This window comes from Calonectris borealis, chromosome 5 (assembly GCF_964195595.1).
Source record: "Calonectris borealis chromosome 5, bCalBor7.hap1.2, whole genome shotgun sequence".
NCBI lineage: Eukaryota > Metazoa > Chordata > Aves > Procellariiformes > Procellariidae > Calonectris > Calonectris borealis.
In genome coordinates this window covers 29085876-29100742 of record NC_134316.1, presented here as the reverse complement: position 1 = coordinate 29100742, position 14867 = coordinate 29085876, and the positions used below count along the sequence as shown (strand labels likewise).

Sequence of the window (14867 nt, the reverse complement as noted above, 5' to 3'; positions counted from 1 at the left end):
TCTTATCAAAGGACATGCTTGTTTAGCTATGTTTTCTTTGTTTTGTCTTCAATTGTAATGTTTATTTCTATGTTATCATATTTAACATAATAAATCTGTAAATACTAATAATGAATTCCTCCCCTCATTTTTGTTGTGCTTTTGAGGCTTGTAGTCTGTGTGTGCACTGGTATTGGAAGAAAAACATACATTGCTGTTTATAAATGTATTTACAGAAGTTGAAATAGTATTAATACTCTTACAGAAAAGTCCTATTTTCTTTACTACTGCTATTTCAAATATTATTGGCTGTGTAAGCGAAACTTTTGAAGTCTGAGGTCACACCTTTTTTTTTTAAATTATTTTTTAAATGAATGGTTTAAAATAACAAAACCAATCTTTTTTGTTTCTTTCTTTCTTTTTCAAACAATAATTCCTATACGTCTGTTGTTTAAAACCAACCTCTATCTCTTGTTTTGCTGCAGTACCCCAGGTTGAGAGATAAATGTCATAAGATGTTGTAGCGTCACAATCCAGTCAGTTAGCATAGTCAGGGTTGCCTGTGGGAAAAGGTGATCCCAGTAGTCTCACCTGCTACCAGTCTCATTCTTACCCCGTGTCCTGGCTGCATTGTCATGCCAGGACAAACCTCTGTGCTCTGGCCTGAACAGGGGGACTGGTGCAGGCTAAAGACTGTTACATTATCTGAGTTCACGTTGGCTCAGTTTGTCTACTTCAGTCTTTCTCCTTGTGCCAGCAAACGTGTGTGTGTAGGTAGAGGAGGGGGCAAGGCTAGGAATGAATGGCTGCGGGAAGGGAGAAGGTAGAAACGCCTCTTTCTGTGGCAGCACCAGTACACACCAGTATAAAATGATGGTGAAATAGCACATGAGTCATCCAGCTGCTGTGGAATACAAAAAAAATGTGAGACTGTTTTGTGCTTTTGCCGAGATATGAATGGACTTGAGCCACCCACACGCTAGTGGTTAAACAAAAAATTATTATAAATGTCTCTAATTCTCCACATCAAGATAAAATCCATCATGGGTTTGTTATGGCTGGCTCTTACTTCCAAATCAATTTAGTTAGTGGGGTGTCCATTTGCAAAGATAAGTTTTCTTAGTAGAAGGTGCGGTGAATCATTTCTAATAGTTGCGTAGTTGGCATTCCCCTATTTTCCCAGCTAGGCAATGAGTGAAATCAGGTGGGTTTTTTAAAATTCCCTTTTCTTTTGTACGTGGTGTGAAACAGGATATCACTGGAGCCTCCCGTGAGCACCCTGCTGCGTTGCGCGTATTCCTGCAGCAGGGAGGCGTGTTCATGCGGTGCACGGGCTGCTGGGGGAAGTCTTGCAGTGAGGTAACAGCCTGTATTGCAACGCTTTTCTGTGGCTCCCGAGCATTACAAGGGTCATGTCAATAAGCAGTGCTGAATGTGTTTTTAAAGTTTCATCCCTTCAGTTGCCAACTCTGTTGAAGCAAGTTTGAATAGCATTTCTGAGGCTGGGAAAATGGACTTTTCCTAAGAAACTTTGTGAGATTAACCCGGTCAGAGCAAGTTAGAAATCAGTGTAAGGTTTGCTGTGTTTGTTTCGGTGCTCTTACCGAGAGAGAGAGAGATATGTTTTGCTACTTGTTGGTGCGTTGAAGGGGTTCATCAGAAGCGCCCCTTGTTGTATTCAGCAGGAAGTTTCCATGTAAATGTTCCTGTGGCATACGCAGGGCTGTATGTAGGTCATGCGTGGCATTCTCCATTGGGAAGGGGAAGCCTGTGTGAATAGCTCACTTCTTTTTGCCTAAACCAACTTTCATGTCATCGTTGTACTGCATTGATGATTACTGTGTCTGACTCCTCTTGATCAGCTGTACCCTAGCTGCAGCTGTGCTCTACTTCATTTACTGCTTATAAAGAAGATCTTCAATTTCTTCTTACCGTTGGCTAGTGAGGGAAATACCTTTAGAGAATTGTGGGTGAATCATCTCTGTAAGTAGTCTGTAAGTAGAATCTGCATAAAGTCCAGACAAATCCTGATCTTTGAAAGATCAGCATCCTTCGAACTGTATACTTTCTTATACCATAAGTCTGTGTATGTTTGAAAAACCCTTTGTACTGCATCTGGATGACATAGCCTGGTACTTATTCCTGGGCTTCACCCTTTTCCTTCCCTGTGTCCGGAAAAGATGGGAAATATGGCGACTCAAAAACTGTCTCTCAGGGGAGCAGACCTGGATCTTCTCTGTGGTTCTTTATGTACTTTTTTCTGGAAAAGGAAAGGAGCAGTCTTGTGTGTTGCTGGGGAAATATGGATGGCGAGGAGAAAATGAACAGATCCTTGGGGATTTTCAGTCTGTCTAAGGCTTTTCACTGGAGTCCTCTGTATTTGGTGACATAAATTAAACTTGGCCATTTGTCTTCTGCACTTATTCTGCTATTAACTCCTCATCTCCCTGTGTGGATAAGAGTCTCCTGTGGCAGCAAACCTTCTCTCCCTACCGTATTGCACAGTTTACTGGTAGTGAGGCAAAACAATTGAGCAGATTTGGGAGTCTGGCGGGAGCATGCTGTCAGGCATCTGTTGAGAACGGAGGAGATGTGGCCAAGAGGAGATGGCTGGGAAGGGTGGGGTGGCCAAGGGAATGACACTGAAAAGGCTGCAGCTTCTCCCCAGCTCCAAAAGTAAACCCCAGAGAGCCAGGAGCTGGCTTCTGAGAGGTGCTGAGCCTATCCTGGTGCCTCTCAGCAGGACCCTCCTGGCAGCTCCTGCTCCATCTGCCCTGCTGGGAGAGGAGAGGGAGCCTGGCAAAGAGTGGGCAGAGGGGAGCGCTGACCCACCGAACTCCTCTGCTGCTCCCCCAGCTCGTCCTGTGGTTTCCCTTGACAAAGCACTCTACTCCCGTCAGGGAAAACCCATCCCTTCAGGAACTGCTCTAGAACTATTGTCACTTGAAATAAAATACTACTTTAAAAATTCTCCACAAAGTGTTTGCTTTGTATTGAACTGAGCCCTTGAAGAGAAGATTACATGTACATTATACTTTATAAAAATGTCTACTTGACTGTAACCATGTTACTTCAAATAATGTTGGTATTTGTTGGCATTAGGAAAATAACGCTCTATTGGATTGTTTACCACGCGTTTTCATCTGCTTCCACTTTCTTTTGTCTTTTCCATTTTCACTCATCTTTGTCTCAAAACTCTCCTATTTCACCCTCATTTGGTCTGTGTGTGTTTTCCTTCTTTTTATCTTTCCCACATTTCAGACAGCCATCCAATATTGCAGTGATGACTCATCTGATTTTGAACCGTGGGGAAGTCCACTGGATGGCTTAACCCCAGAAGTCAGGAATCCTTGTTGTTTGGTTTTGCATTTGTTTCTCCTCCCGCTCCCTGCCACCGCCTTTGCTAGTGACTTCCTTTCTGTGTTGTGGTGTCCCTGTCAGATGGCAATGAGAATTTTTATTCATCTATATAAAATACATTGAGATTGGGGCTGGGGGACAGGGGAAAACCCTTCACAAGTGCCAACAATTTCTTTTTGTTTGAGATGATCGTTTTCTTGCCCAGCTTTTTATACTTTCTTAATAATAACATTTATTTAAGCCATGGAGAAAGGAAAGATCACATAAAAGACAATTGATTCTGGTGGTGCTAGACTGAGCCCTGTATTGTCTCTGTTCTCGTCAGTGTGCTTTTGACCAGTACACCTCTGTTCACTTGGAAATTACACCTGAAATTTTAACATCAGAGTGAGGCATCCTTATCTTGCTTGGTTGGTTTGTACTCTTAATACAAGTAACACTTTTCCTAGATTAATTTGGCATAAGCATTCTGACTAAATTTGAAGTTGGTGATCATTTGTTACTGCCTGACAGCAATATATTTTCTGGACAAATAAATGTTTTCTTTCATTCTGTTCTCTGAGGAAAAATTGTATATGCTGTATAGGTTTTTGTTTGGGTGCCGAGGGGTTGTTTTTTCTTTAGACTTATATATCTAGACATATAGCTATATATTTAGATTTATATATTTAGACATATAGCTATATGGCTACACGGGAGAAGGCAAGATTAGAGAAGTGCTTCTTGAATTTTGAGCAGAAGGCATGAAATTTGCAATTGTTTTGAGTTCCTGTGAAAGTTCATTTATAGCCTTGGACCGTGAAACCTCTATTACCTGATAAATAAGTCTTACCTGTTACTAGAAACGTCACTTATGAAACCAGGTCACTGGCCACCAGGATGGATTAGGGTTCCTGAGGCCATTAAAAACAGTCAGAAGCAGGAAATAGAAATCTAATGCAAGTGTCTGCTAAAAGCACTGAATCTTTCCTCAAAAATCAAGGGACAAATTCCTGAAGATTTTACTATTACTTTGTATTCTGTTCTCCTCCTATGGGGTCTCAAGCCTAAAGCAATTGCGGTTTTCCTTCTGTTGGAAAAACTGGATGGATGCTGTTGGTTGCTCAATGACTGCATTTCTGACCTAATAAGAAAGTTCATTGTTTTGCTAGCTTTAAAGCTGTGTCTTTCTCACAAATGGAGTGCTGTGTTTCTAAATGAATGTTTATTTAAATATAGGTCTGTTATCCAAAGACTGGCATTCAGAGATTTCAGAATTCTTACAGAGAAACTAAATATAATGCTTATTTTACATTTGGAAACGTTAAGAGTTAGTGATAGTGTCACAGTCTACTGGTATGTAAAGTTGCTTTGTCTTGCAGCTGTTGCGTAACAATGACTATAGCATGTATCTTTATAAAAGTGTGCAGTTTGGATTATAACTTTGAAAATCTGGATGACTGTAAAGTTTTAGGTTTCAGCTGTAATATAATTTAAAATTATGTTGGAAGTATCCACTGTAGCACTTCTATCTTTTAAAGTTTGGGGGGTTTTTGGTGGTTGTTTTAGCAAATATGCAAGTAAAGATGTGAAATGTAGCCAATGAAGGCAAAGTGAGAGATTTAGGCGTTGTTTCTTTTTTAAATAAAAACTGAATGAAATATTTCTCTGTTAAACTCAACATATTCTTCTCCCCTGTTTGTTTATTTATTTATTTCAGGAATTTGAAGCCTTTCAAACGTTTGTGGAAAATCGATTTCCATTTGATATTGTTATTGATGGACTCAATGTTTCCCACATAAAACCCAGAAAGATGCAGTGTGAAAATGTAAGTGCTGGTTAAATATTCATTAAGAGTTTTGTGTATGCTTAGGCTGATTGTAAAACAATTAGTGTCTCATTATTACTTATCCTCTGAGAAACTGATCAAACATTTTTGCAGCACGTTACAATGAAGTTCGAAGCGTTGTTTAGATTTCACAAACTAAAAATGATGAGTGGAAAGATCGTTCTTCTTATGTATTTGACTGTATTAGCTGTAAAAAATTATACCTAAATTTCCCCGTGTGTACAATGCTAGTTATTGATAATAACATTATCAGGACATATGTTGTGTGAGTGCATATGTTTTCATAATAATAGGGATTTTGGGGAACAGAATAAATCTACCATATAGAAAATTTAGTCTAATATAGTTATGCTGGTAAGAGTTCTTCTTAAAACAACCCCTTACTTAGTTCAAACCACATCCTGTACAAGTTTAAACTTTATTTCACTTCCTATTGCCTTAAGCATTTGAGTCCTGTTCTTACAAGGGCAGCTCAAACCGGCTTCAGTTCTTTCCACTTGGTGATTTTCAGAATAATCCTGTTTTTTTACCGATACCTATTTTTGAGAGTTCTTGGCACTCCCCTTTACCATTTCATTAAAAAATGGCTTAAGGGTTTTTTTTTGTCAATCAAATATTTACTTTAAATTAGGAATAACAAAGTAGCTGCTCACATGTATTCCAAAGCCAGAATTTAAATTTTCATGCTTTTGAAATTAAAACTAAGTTATAAATGAACTTGATAATAAAGGAAGTAATTCTAGTAATTACAAAAATCACATTTTTATTCTAAGAACTACTTTAAACTATTCTTAAGAAGCAGGGTACGCTTTCATATATGCAGATAAAAGCAGCTGAGCTAGAGAGGTTAGATAAACTTGCTGAAAGATGTTTGTTTGAGAGCTGCAGTGAAGTTTTCATGAGATACTGGCTCACGAAGAGGGTACTTTCCTTACTATGAAAATAGAAAAGGAAGTTTACAAGTTGTTTGCATGGGATCAGGGAGGAAGTGTTGATTATCTGAGAAGAATCCCAGGCAGCATGTAGTGCCACAGTGTTTTAAGACTTAGACAGATCTATGCTGCCAAAGAAGAGGAAGAGAAATGAACCTCAGAGCATGCCTGTCCCAGTGTGGGAACTCTGAACAGGATCCTGAATGTTCTGTAAAAGTTGGAAGCAATGCAGAAAAGAGCCAGCCTGGTTTTGCAGGGTAATTACTGCTGATTTCTGATCAGAAATCTTACTACAAGGTATTAACATGCTGAGCAGCATAAACTGCCTTTGAGTTCCTCCTTAGCTTCTGATGTGTTGGAAGGACTTTGGGATCCACGATGCCAGAGAGCTCCAGAAGGACTGTATGGAAGCATTAACTTCCCATTTAGGTTATTCCATATAGATACAGGTCAGAACTCTTTTGAATCCCAGGTATTTACTGATTAGGAGGATTTTTAGGAAGATCTGCCTTTCCTTCCAGCACAACAGAACAGTAACTTGGGCTCACCCCATCTTACCTCCAGAAGAAGATTCTCTTAGCTAAAATGTGCTTGTTCTACGAGCTATGTTGCTGTTAATTATTACTGCATTTTGTCATGCACAAAAAATGTTAATCACTGGAGCTTCCGCCAGCTAGTCTTTTGCTGTTCATGTTATCTGGATCCTGTTTTTGAGAGTGTAGAGTCATTACCTGAGATGGGATGGACATGCCCATTACTTCTGCCTTATACCTGTAGATATTCACTGACTGGATAGTACCTTTTTTGGCATAGGAAGTATATATTTGCACTCTAAGCAACAAAATAGCTCCCTCACTGCCCGAAAGAAATACTCTTCTAGACCTATGAACTACTAAAGACTTCTTCCTGTATTGAGCCTCTCTATTCATTGGAAAGTTTTAAATTAGTTTTTATGATAGATGTCTTTATACACGATTACAGTATTAACTATTGAGTTTACAGTTTTTTCCATCTGGAAACATTGTTTAAATGCGAGATCATGCTGGATGCTAGCAAATCCTGTTTTATTTCTTCATGACTCTGAACTCCTGTCTTGTAACATGTCAGGAGAGGACTGTGTCTTTGTTCTTATTCTGGATACTTCTGACAAGAAGCATGTATTCTTGTTTTCTTACTCTTTTTTCAAGACTGCTAAAAACAGAAAGAAAAAAAAAACCAAACCCGCAAAGCAGAGCAATCCTTTCTTCTGTCTCCAAACTTTTCCTCCAGATGAGGGGAGGGAAGGCCACAGGAATCTCTGCATGTGTTGCTTTCCTGGTTACTAGTGTTGCTGCCAAGTAGTTCCCCATCTGTGAATGCTGACCCCTCTGAACACTGTAGTCTGTCCTTTGAGGGCTGACTGCCACAAAACATCCTCTTTTGGAGGCTGCTATCCTCACGCCAGAGGCAGCTGCATGGAAAATGTGGAGTGGCGGGTCTGGGCCATTCACAGCCTGCCTTATTAAACTCTTCACTGTACGTAGGGAAACATAGTGCAGAACCGAGAGGATGGAGAGGAGAAATAAATGCAAGAGAAGCTGGCGGCAGAGCACGAAGGATGGAAAAAAGCTAAGAGTGAAGGGCGCTGAGGTCAAGCTGGCTGGCTCGGACAGGATGACTGGCCCATTTTGAAGAAGAGGGGCATGCTGTGACTCATTAGTGACCTCTTCAGTTCGACTTGAGAGATAATAATAAAGGAGCAGTATTTCCAAGGACCTGTGTTAAAAGCTGCCCAACCTGTGTTTTACTTAAATTATTTTAAGTCTCCAGGTGGGAGTCAGTCTATCTCTTTTCAGGGGCTCATTACTGCCCCTGTTAGACCCAGTCAGGATATTGTTTTATAAACTTTTCTGTTCCAGTGTATAGTTTAGTATGCAGCGATGGTTGAAAGAGAAAATGAGATTGTTGCTCTCTATTTATAACACACTGTAAGCATTACTATGTGCAAATTGTTAGGTTGTTTGGGCCATGTCCCTTACGTGCTTTAGAGAGAACAGCAAAATAAAGGGCATTGCTAAACACAGGAGAAGGCCTAAGATTTATGTGACGATAATACGGTAATTTAAATGCATTCTAGTCTTTATTTAAATTTAACAAAAAATGCTGTTCCACTTTGTGATTTAGCTTTAAGAACTGTAACTGTTTTGCTAAAGACCAACTCTAGCTAACTCTTAGTCATATGATTAAAATAAGAAAACATTGATGAAATATTCCTTTCTTTTTTCAAACATCCTAACATTTGTAATTCCATTTAGGCATTCCTTAGGCATCTTGGAAAGGGGCTGGGTTGTATGGACAAGTGACAAATACCTTGAGGGATGAGAAGAGAAGGGAAAAAAGCAGAAGTTGAAGGAATGATTTTTACTTATTAAATCCCCAAAGTGTTCTGACATTCTGGAAAACTAGATATGTGACTTCCAGTAGCCCCAGGCAACTTCAGTCCTCACAGCCAGCACTTACGTAGCAGATCATCATGAATATTATTGACTTGGCAGATTTACAGGAATATTCTGTGGCAATTTCTCTAGTATATGACACTGTCAGTTTGTAACTACAATCCCCTTTTTTCCCAAGTTGGTTTTATACTAGGTCTGTTTCCTGGTACAAATCACCACGTGGCTGCATCGATTACTGACAAAAAGAGGAGGTAGTACGAGGGTGGGAACAAAGATTTTTGAGGGCTAGGGAATGGTGAGATCATCTGTTTTGAAGGCTCTGCACACACAGTGACTGTAAAACTGCAACAGTGGACATTAGCCAGCACCTCTTTTCAACCCTTTGCTTCCTTACTGCAGCATTTTAAATTAGACATTAAAGTTGACCCCTAATTAAAAGATATTACAGAATGGAAATTATTTTTGCTATATAATCCAGACAAGAGAAACAAACTCCCATAAAGTCTAAAATCATTCAGTCTTGTTTTTTTCCATTTTTTTTGTGCATTTTGCTGCTGTTTAGACTATACCTGATGCATATTTGCCTTCATGAGTCAGTCACTGTTTGTACTCCAAACATGGTAGTTTATAAACTGAGATATCCTTGCAGTTTAACTAAGCAAAGTTGATTCAGGCTGTATCATGACGTTGAGTTAATCCTTTCCTCCAGATGTATCTAATTACTTAAATCCTTTATCAGCACAATGACATTTGGTACTCTCTGTCCTCTGCTGCCATAACTCCCTGTAGTGCCCCTGCCTTTCACCTTGTAAAGGTCAAAAGAGGGAATTTCCACACGCTAATTGTCCAGTTCTCTTATTAAACACAAACTGTTACATAATTCTTAAATGTATTTTTCCTGTTTATCACAATTTTCTGTAGAAGTATTCCTTGGAAGTGAGGGGGGATCCAAGTCCAAGCAGGATATCTAGGCTCTGGAGCATCTTGCTTTGCTTGCAGGAGAGGAGTGAGGGAACTACAATGAGCTGTGCTCCAGCTACCCCTAGACTGTAAAGGGCCAGGGTGGGGGCGAGAGAGGGGTGAGGGAGCATGATCAGCAGGCACAATTTAAAGAGTACTTCGCTATGTTTAATTGACATTGAGACTGGTATATTGTAAATGAGGTATGCAGCCAGCTCCTTGTTTAGCTGTACCCATCTGGTGTTAGATGTAGCTAAATATAGATTTCAAATGTGTGTTGGATCAAAGCTAACTCACAATTCCCTTCTTCAAACAGTTTGGCAGTTGGGGTCAGCTCTGCCCTAACTTTACCCTCTCTAATCTTTGTATTGAACTCAGACATCTAAAAGATTGGTAAAATAGTTCCAGATTGACTTCCTTAAGGCTGACAATGCACAAAGGAATAGTTTTTGCTCTTGGCGGATAGTTCAAAGTGGTTGCTCCCAAACTTAATCAGCATTTCTATAAACGGACTACATAAGTTCATATCATTCTCATTGAAATTACAGTAGGCCTGTACAACAGCTGACGAAGCCAGATCCTTGCTCTTCCCCTCCCATCCCATCCCAGTCTGGTGGCAGCAGCTGGCATGCCACCCCTCCCACACCTCCCGCTTGCAGCAGCAGTCAGCTTCTGCCAACAGAGCCACCAGACCTGCTCTCCTGCCACAAAAAGCCAGGCTATGACTCTGTAGTTGGGGGTGCTCTGTGACAGGTGAGGGGACAGGACATGCCTTGCAGCTATTGCTTGTCTCTTCCAGGGGAAAAGCAGCAGACTTGTTGAGTGGAGGCTGCTCTCTGAATTGGAGAAGGCTTCTTTGACTAAATGAGTTGTGTGGTCGCAAGTAGCATAGTAATCGTGTGTGAAGAGATTACTGCATTTTGGTTTTCCGCATGTTAAATATTCTTAAAATAATATTTATCAAGGGGATTCAAAGTTTAAAACTAATATTATAGTTTTAGTTATTCTAGTGGTTCTGTAGTAGTTATTCCTGGACTCCCTGCCTACTTTAGCAGTAGGGAAAAGAGTGGGTAGAGAGAGGTTGCAGCCTTGAAGGGAAAGCTGGGAGTGAGAAAAAAGTTTCATTGGAATAGGTGAGAAAACCAGGATGTAGGATACTAGTCTACATGAAAATGGTGAATGATCCTGTTAAATTTTTGAAAAAAGCCCAACTGTGGCCACAGAATTGAAAAACCTTGGTGAATTACGCTTTGTAAATTCATTTCAGAACCATCATTTTGATATGCACTTTATTCACATTTTCAAGGCTCGTTTTCCAAATTTAAAGACAAATATTAAGACAAAAATAATGACTGTTCAAATGAAGTTAAAGTTAAAAAAGAGAAAAAAAACCAAACCAAAAACAGGGCACCTATGACCCATCATTCTCTTGGGTTAGTAACCCAAATCAATTTCGAAGCATAATTTTGTTACTTTGAAATCTCTTCCCTTGTGCCTATAAATCCTCTATGATGAAAAAACGTATCTATGGAAAAAAAGTATTGGAGCTTATAGTGTTTGGGGAAAACAGTAAGTAAAACTTTCTCTCCCAAGTCCCGCTTACTAAAAATTATCTTGAGGCCACAAAACACACAAAGAAATTAACACCTGTGCATACATATATAGTTGACAAATACACGTACTAACATGCTGAGGTTTTCATGTAGTGATTTTTCCCAGTCTTCAAGTCCATCTTAACTGTGCAGCATGCATATGAGAGATCAACTGCACAATTAGTGAGACAGTGATACTTGATACAAAATATGAGCTCTACTGTATGAGCTGTCCGGCAAAACAAGCAGTTGTTAATAAATTTGACCCAAAAAAAGTCATGCATGGAAAAGAATTTTTTTTTTCTTTGACTCATTTGGCAGCATCTGTGATTTGTTCAAGTACTTTACTGTCTGTAAATGAAGCAAGAATTAAGTAGATCCATGAGTCATTCTCTGTTCAGAATCAATACATCCAACAGAGGTCTTATTTGTCATACTGTGACAGTTCATCAATTCTTCCTCCCACCAACTCGTCTTACCACTCAAAGCAGTCAGACGTGTTTGTTCGTTTGCTCCCAGCCTTTTCCGTCTCTTTTTTTTTCTGTCTTCTAATGGTAGTCCAAGTTTGCATTTCCACAATAACGAAACATGTGCTCTATTGCTCAAGATTGGAGAGATGTCTGTCTTTGCAACATGTGTTTCATTCTTTAGACCTGTACTTTGATTTCCTTTAAGTATTGCACAAATCGTAAAGATGAAGATTTTTGGTGTTTTCACTGAACATCACCTTCAGCCTCCGTGTAACATGATCTTAGAAGAGAAAGGAGCTCAAGCACTAAGGGGTACCCTTGAAACTTCACCTATTTTTAGGGTTAGAGATTTGTGACTGGAACATTCAGCATTGCATTCATCTCTCATCAGTTAATTTCTGGGGTTCCTTGAATATCTCAGCAGATGGACTGAGTCAAGTTCTTCTCCAAAGCCACATATAAGAGATTGATACTGATATGCTGAAATCTTCCCCCTCCCCTCCTGTATTGGGGCCATCCTAAAATAGAATAGATCAAGCTCAAAAGTTCTGGTCACCAGATCCAGAAGAGCAAGGCTGTTAAGCTTCTCAGGAGAGGTGAAGGAGACTAGATTTGTTTGCCTGTGAAACCTAGGGGTAGGGCCTGGCCTTCTCACCTTGCAGTTCTTCTGAAACCTGAGAGTTTCCATTTGTGGCTAAAAGAGAAATAAAAGGGCATTTAATATATTCAGCTTTGTATACCAATACACAGTAAGTGAAGGTGTATGGGACGTGAGTGTCAGAGGTTCTAGAAGTACTCCTGCAAGTGGTTGGCATGTGTGCTTCCACCGAGGAAACGCACGGGTTGACTACATACCTTGAGCCACCAAGTTTGGCTCTTCCCATAGGGGTATGCTCCAACATCCTTTGCTGCTTCTGCAGCACTGGGAGGGGACAGTAGGAGGTAGGTAGGACTTCTTAAGAGAGGAAATACGAAGTCAGACTGGCTACCTGTGAATACAAGGAAACTTTCTCAAAACTTCTAACTTCCCAACGTTATGAAATGGTGGGGGAGGCTGGCAGGATTCCCTGACTAAATGCCTCAACAGTCAACTCTAAGCAACTATTTTTCCTTTCAGAGGTTTCCAATCTGACTTTGTGTTTCCTGGTGAGAAGAATAGAGCAGCAGAAACTGAGCAGGTTAAAAAATCTGACTATTGGGCATTTTGACAACTTCTCCCTGCTTTTTTTTCCCAAAGTCAGATACTTCCTGGTGTTGCCTCCCCTTACGATTTGCAACCTCTGTTGCTGGCTATAAAACTGAATAAAACCCATGTGATTAAATTAATGATCTCTATCGGTTTCTGTCTGGTATTTATAATTTCTACCTTTGTATTTGGTGCATAGCAGCAAATCAAAAGTTAAAGTAAGTACAGGAGCACCCAAGCACTCCCTTTTTATGAGGGGAATTGCATCATATCTTTTGTAACAAGAATTCTTCTAATCACTAGGAATATTCAGCAGAGCAGAATGAACGTGCCTTGATGATTCATGTCCCAGTGAACTTCGTAACTGTAGCAACAGGTTGTTTGTTGTATGTTGTAGAGAAGTCCTGCTAAAATCTGGTGATGAAGTCAAATGAAGGTGTCTTCTGGACTGGATGAGTTCCAGTCTTGCTGTTTTCACTTCTCCTTTAGAAACTCCAAGATGAGTTTTCTTTGGGCAGCCCGACTGATTCACCTAATCATGGAATTGTTATCAGTGTGGCAATAAGAGGTGTGCTGGGCCTCCAAATCGGAAACCTGGTCTTTAGGGAACTGAACTGCTTCTTTAGAAGTGATTCTTGTATGGAAAGTCTCCATAATAGTGAGAGACTATAGTGCTATTAAGATATGGGAAGCAGTCCAGAAAATGCGAAGGTTGGGTTACTATAGGCAAATTCTATGTAAGAATAAATATTTCATTTGAGCCTGAGAAATGCTGGTTTTTAGTGTTGTCTTAAAGATTATGTAGATAAAATCCTCAGAACAACTATTGCATTCATTCATGTACATCTGGATTTATATATATATTTTCAAAAGCAATCAATTTTTGGTTCACACTTGGCATTTACATCTGATATGCTATTTTTAGTAAAAGTAGGAAAGAAAACATATTTGGAAGCTGTATTATCTGAAGGAGAAAAGGTACAATGAAACAAAAGCCTAAACTGCATTTGGATTTATTTATGAAGTTATGAAAGCCTAAGTTTTCTGAACAGTAGGTTATTCCCAGGGATTTCAGTATATTGACATGCTGATTAACGATCCAACAATCCATTAAGCTGCATTTGTTGTTTTTTCTCTAGTTGCATTCTACTTGTAGAGCAAGAGTGGAAGAGACATTTATATATAGGTAATCAAATATATTTAAATTGAGGTTATAAAATTATTATAACCTGCAGTGAAGTTTAAAACCAAAGTTAAAGTAATTTTATTTTTTTTAATCTTAGACTCATAGAAAGTCAAGTACAATTGGCCACAGCTTTTAATCTAAATCTCTTCATAAACTGATTGTTTCATGTTGTCTGAAACATGGAAATAGGAACTCCTGTTTGAATCTGGGAGACCAGTTTCACCAGAATTAAAATTCCGTGCTGGGAACACGCTCACATTGGCAGTATGCTTGCTTAAAACCAATTCACAAGAATTCCTATTTCAAACAGAACTTCTGAAAAATTGTAAGAACTCTAAATTCTTATCCAAAATACCGTTGCCCATTACAGGTGACCTTTTGCTGTGACACTTACTATGAAAACCTCACCTTTTTCCAGTATTGATTTTGTACATCAGATGCCGAGGTGACAGGCAAGAGGCTATCCCTATTGTGTCTTTTACTTATTTTATTTAAGGGTATGTTTGTGCAGTTCCTCCAAACAAGAGAGGGGGAAGGAGGCAGGGCAAAAAAAAGTCAAAATAAAATAGTCCCCAAACTAATTCAGACTTTCGCCTTTATCTGTGGTATGACTCTAAATTACATCAAATTAGATTAAAGTAGTATGTTTACATGTGCTATTAAAAAGAGGAGGTCTCATTCAAATACCTGTCACTTCTCTGTAGGCTGCCACCAGGGCCATGCCATAAGTGGAGTCAATTTCTACAAATGATAAGAAATTTTTTTATCCTCTTTGCTATTAAAAAGTAAGAGCATTTGTATTGTTTCAAACCAAAGTATCTAACCTGTCTAGTGATCAGAAGTGGATTAAGAGTGCAAGAACAAGACAAGTTTGGAGGGAGAATTCCAGTTGTTATAGTCTCCCAGATTTTATTACTGATTTAGGAACTTCTGGATGAA

The 14867-nt window shown here is 39.3% G+C and overlaps 1 protein-coding gene across 6 annotated transcripts in view; it reads left to right on the top strand.

Moving 5' to 3' along the window:
- PRORP (protein only RNase P catalytic subunit) overlaps positions 1-14867 on the top strand; it is a 53548-nt gene that overhangs the window by 19941 nt on the left and 18740 nt on the right. For 5 of the 6 annotated variants that reach the window (XM_075151648.1, XM_075151645.1, XM_075151644.1 and 2 more), the window contains exon 5: positions 5039-5146. The exons of the other annotated variant lie outside the window; for it this stretch is intronic. In XM_075151648.1, coding sequence (XP_075007749.1) covers positions 5039-5146 — 108 coding nt within the window. The remainder of the gene's footprint in view (positions 1-5038; positions 5147-14867) is intronic. 6 annotated transcript variants of the gene reach the window in all.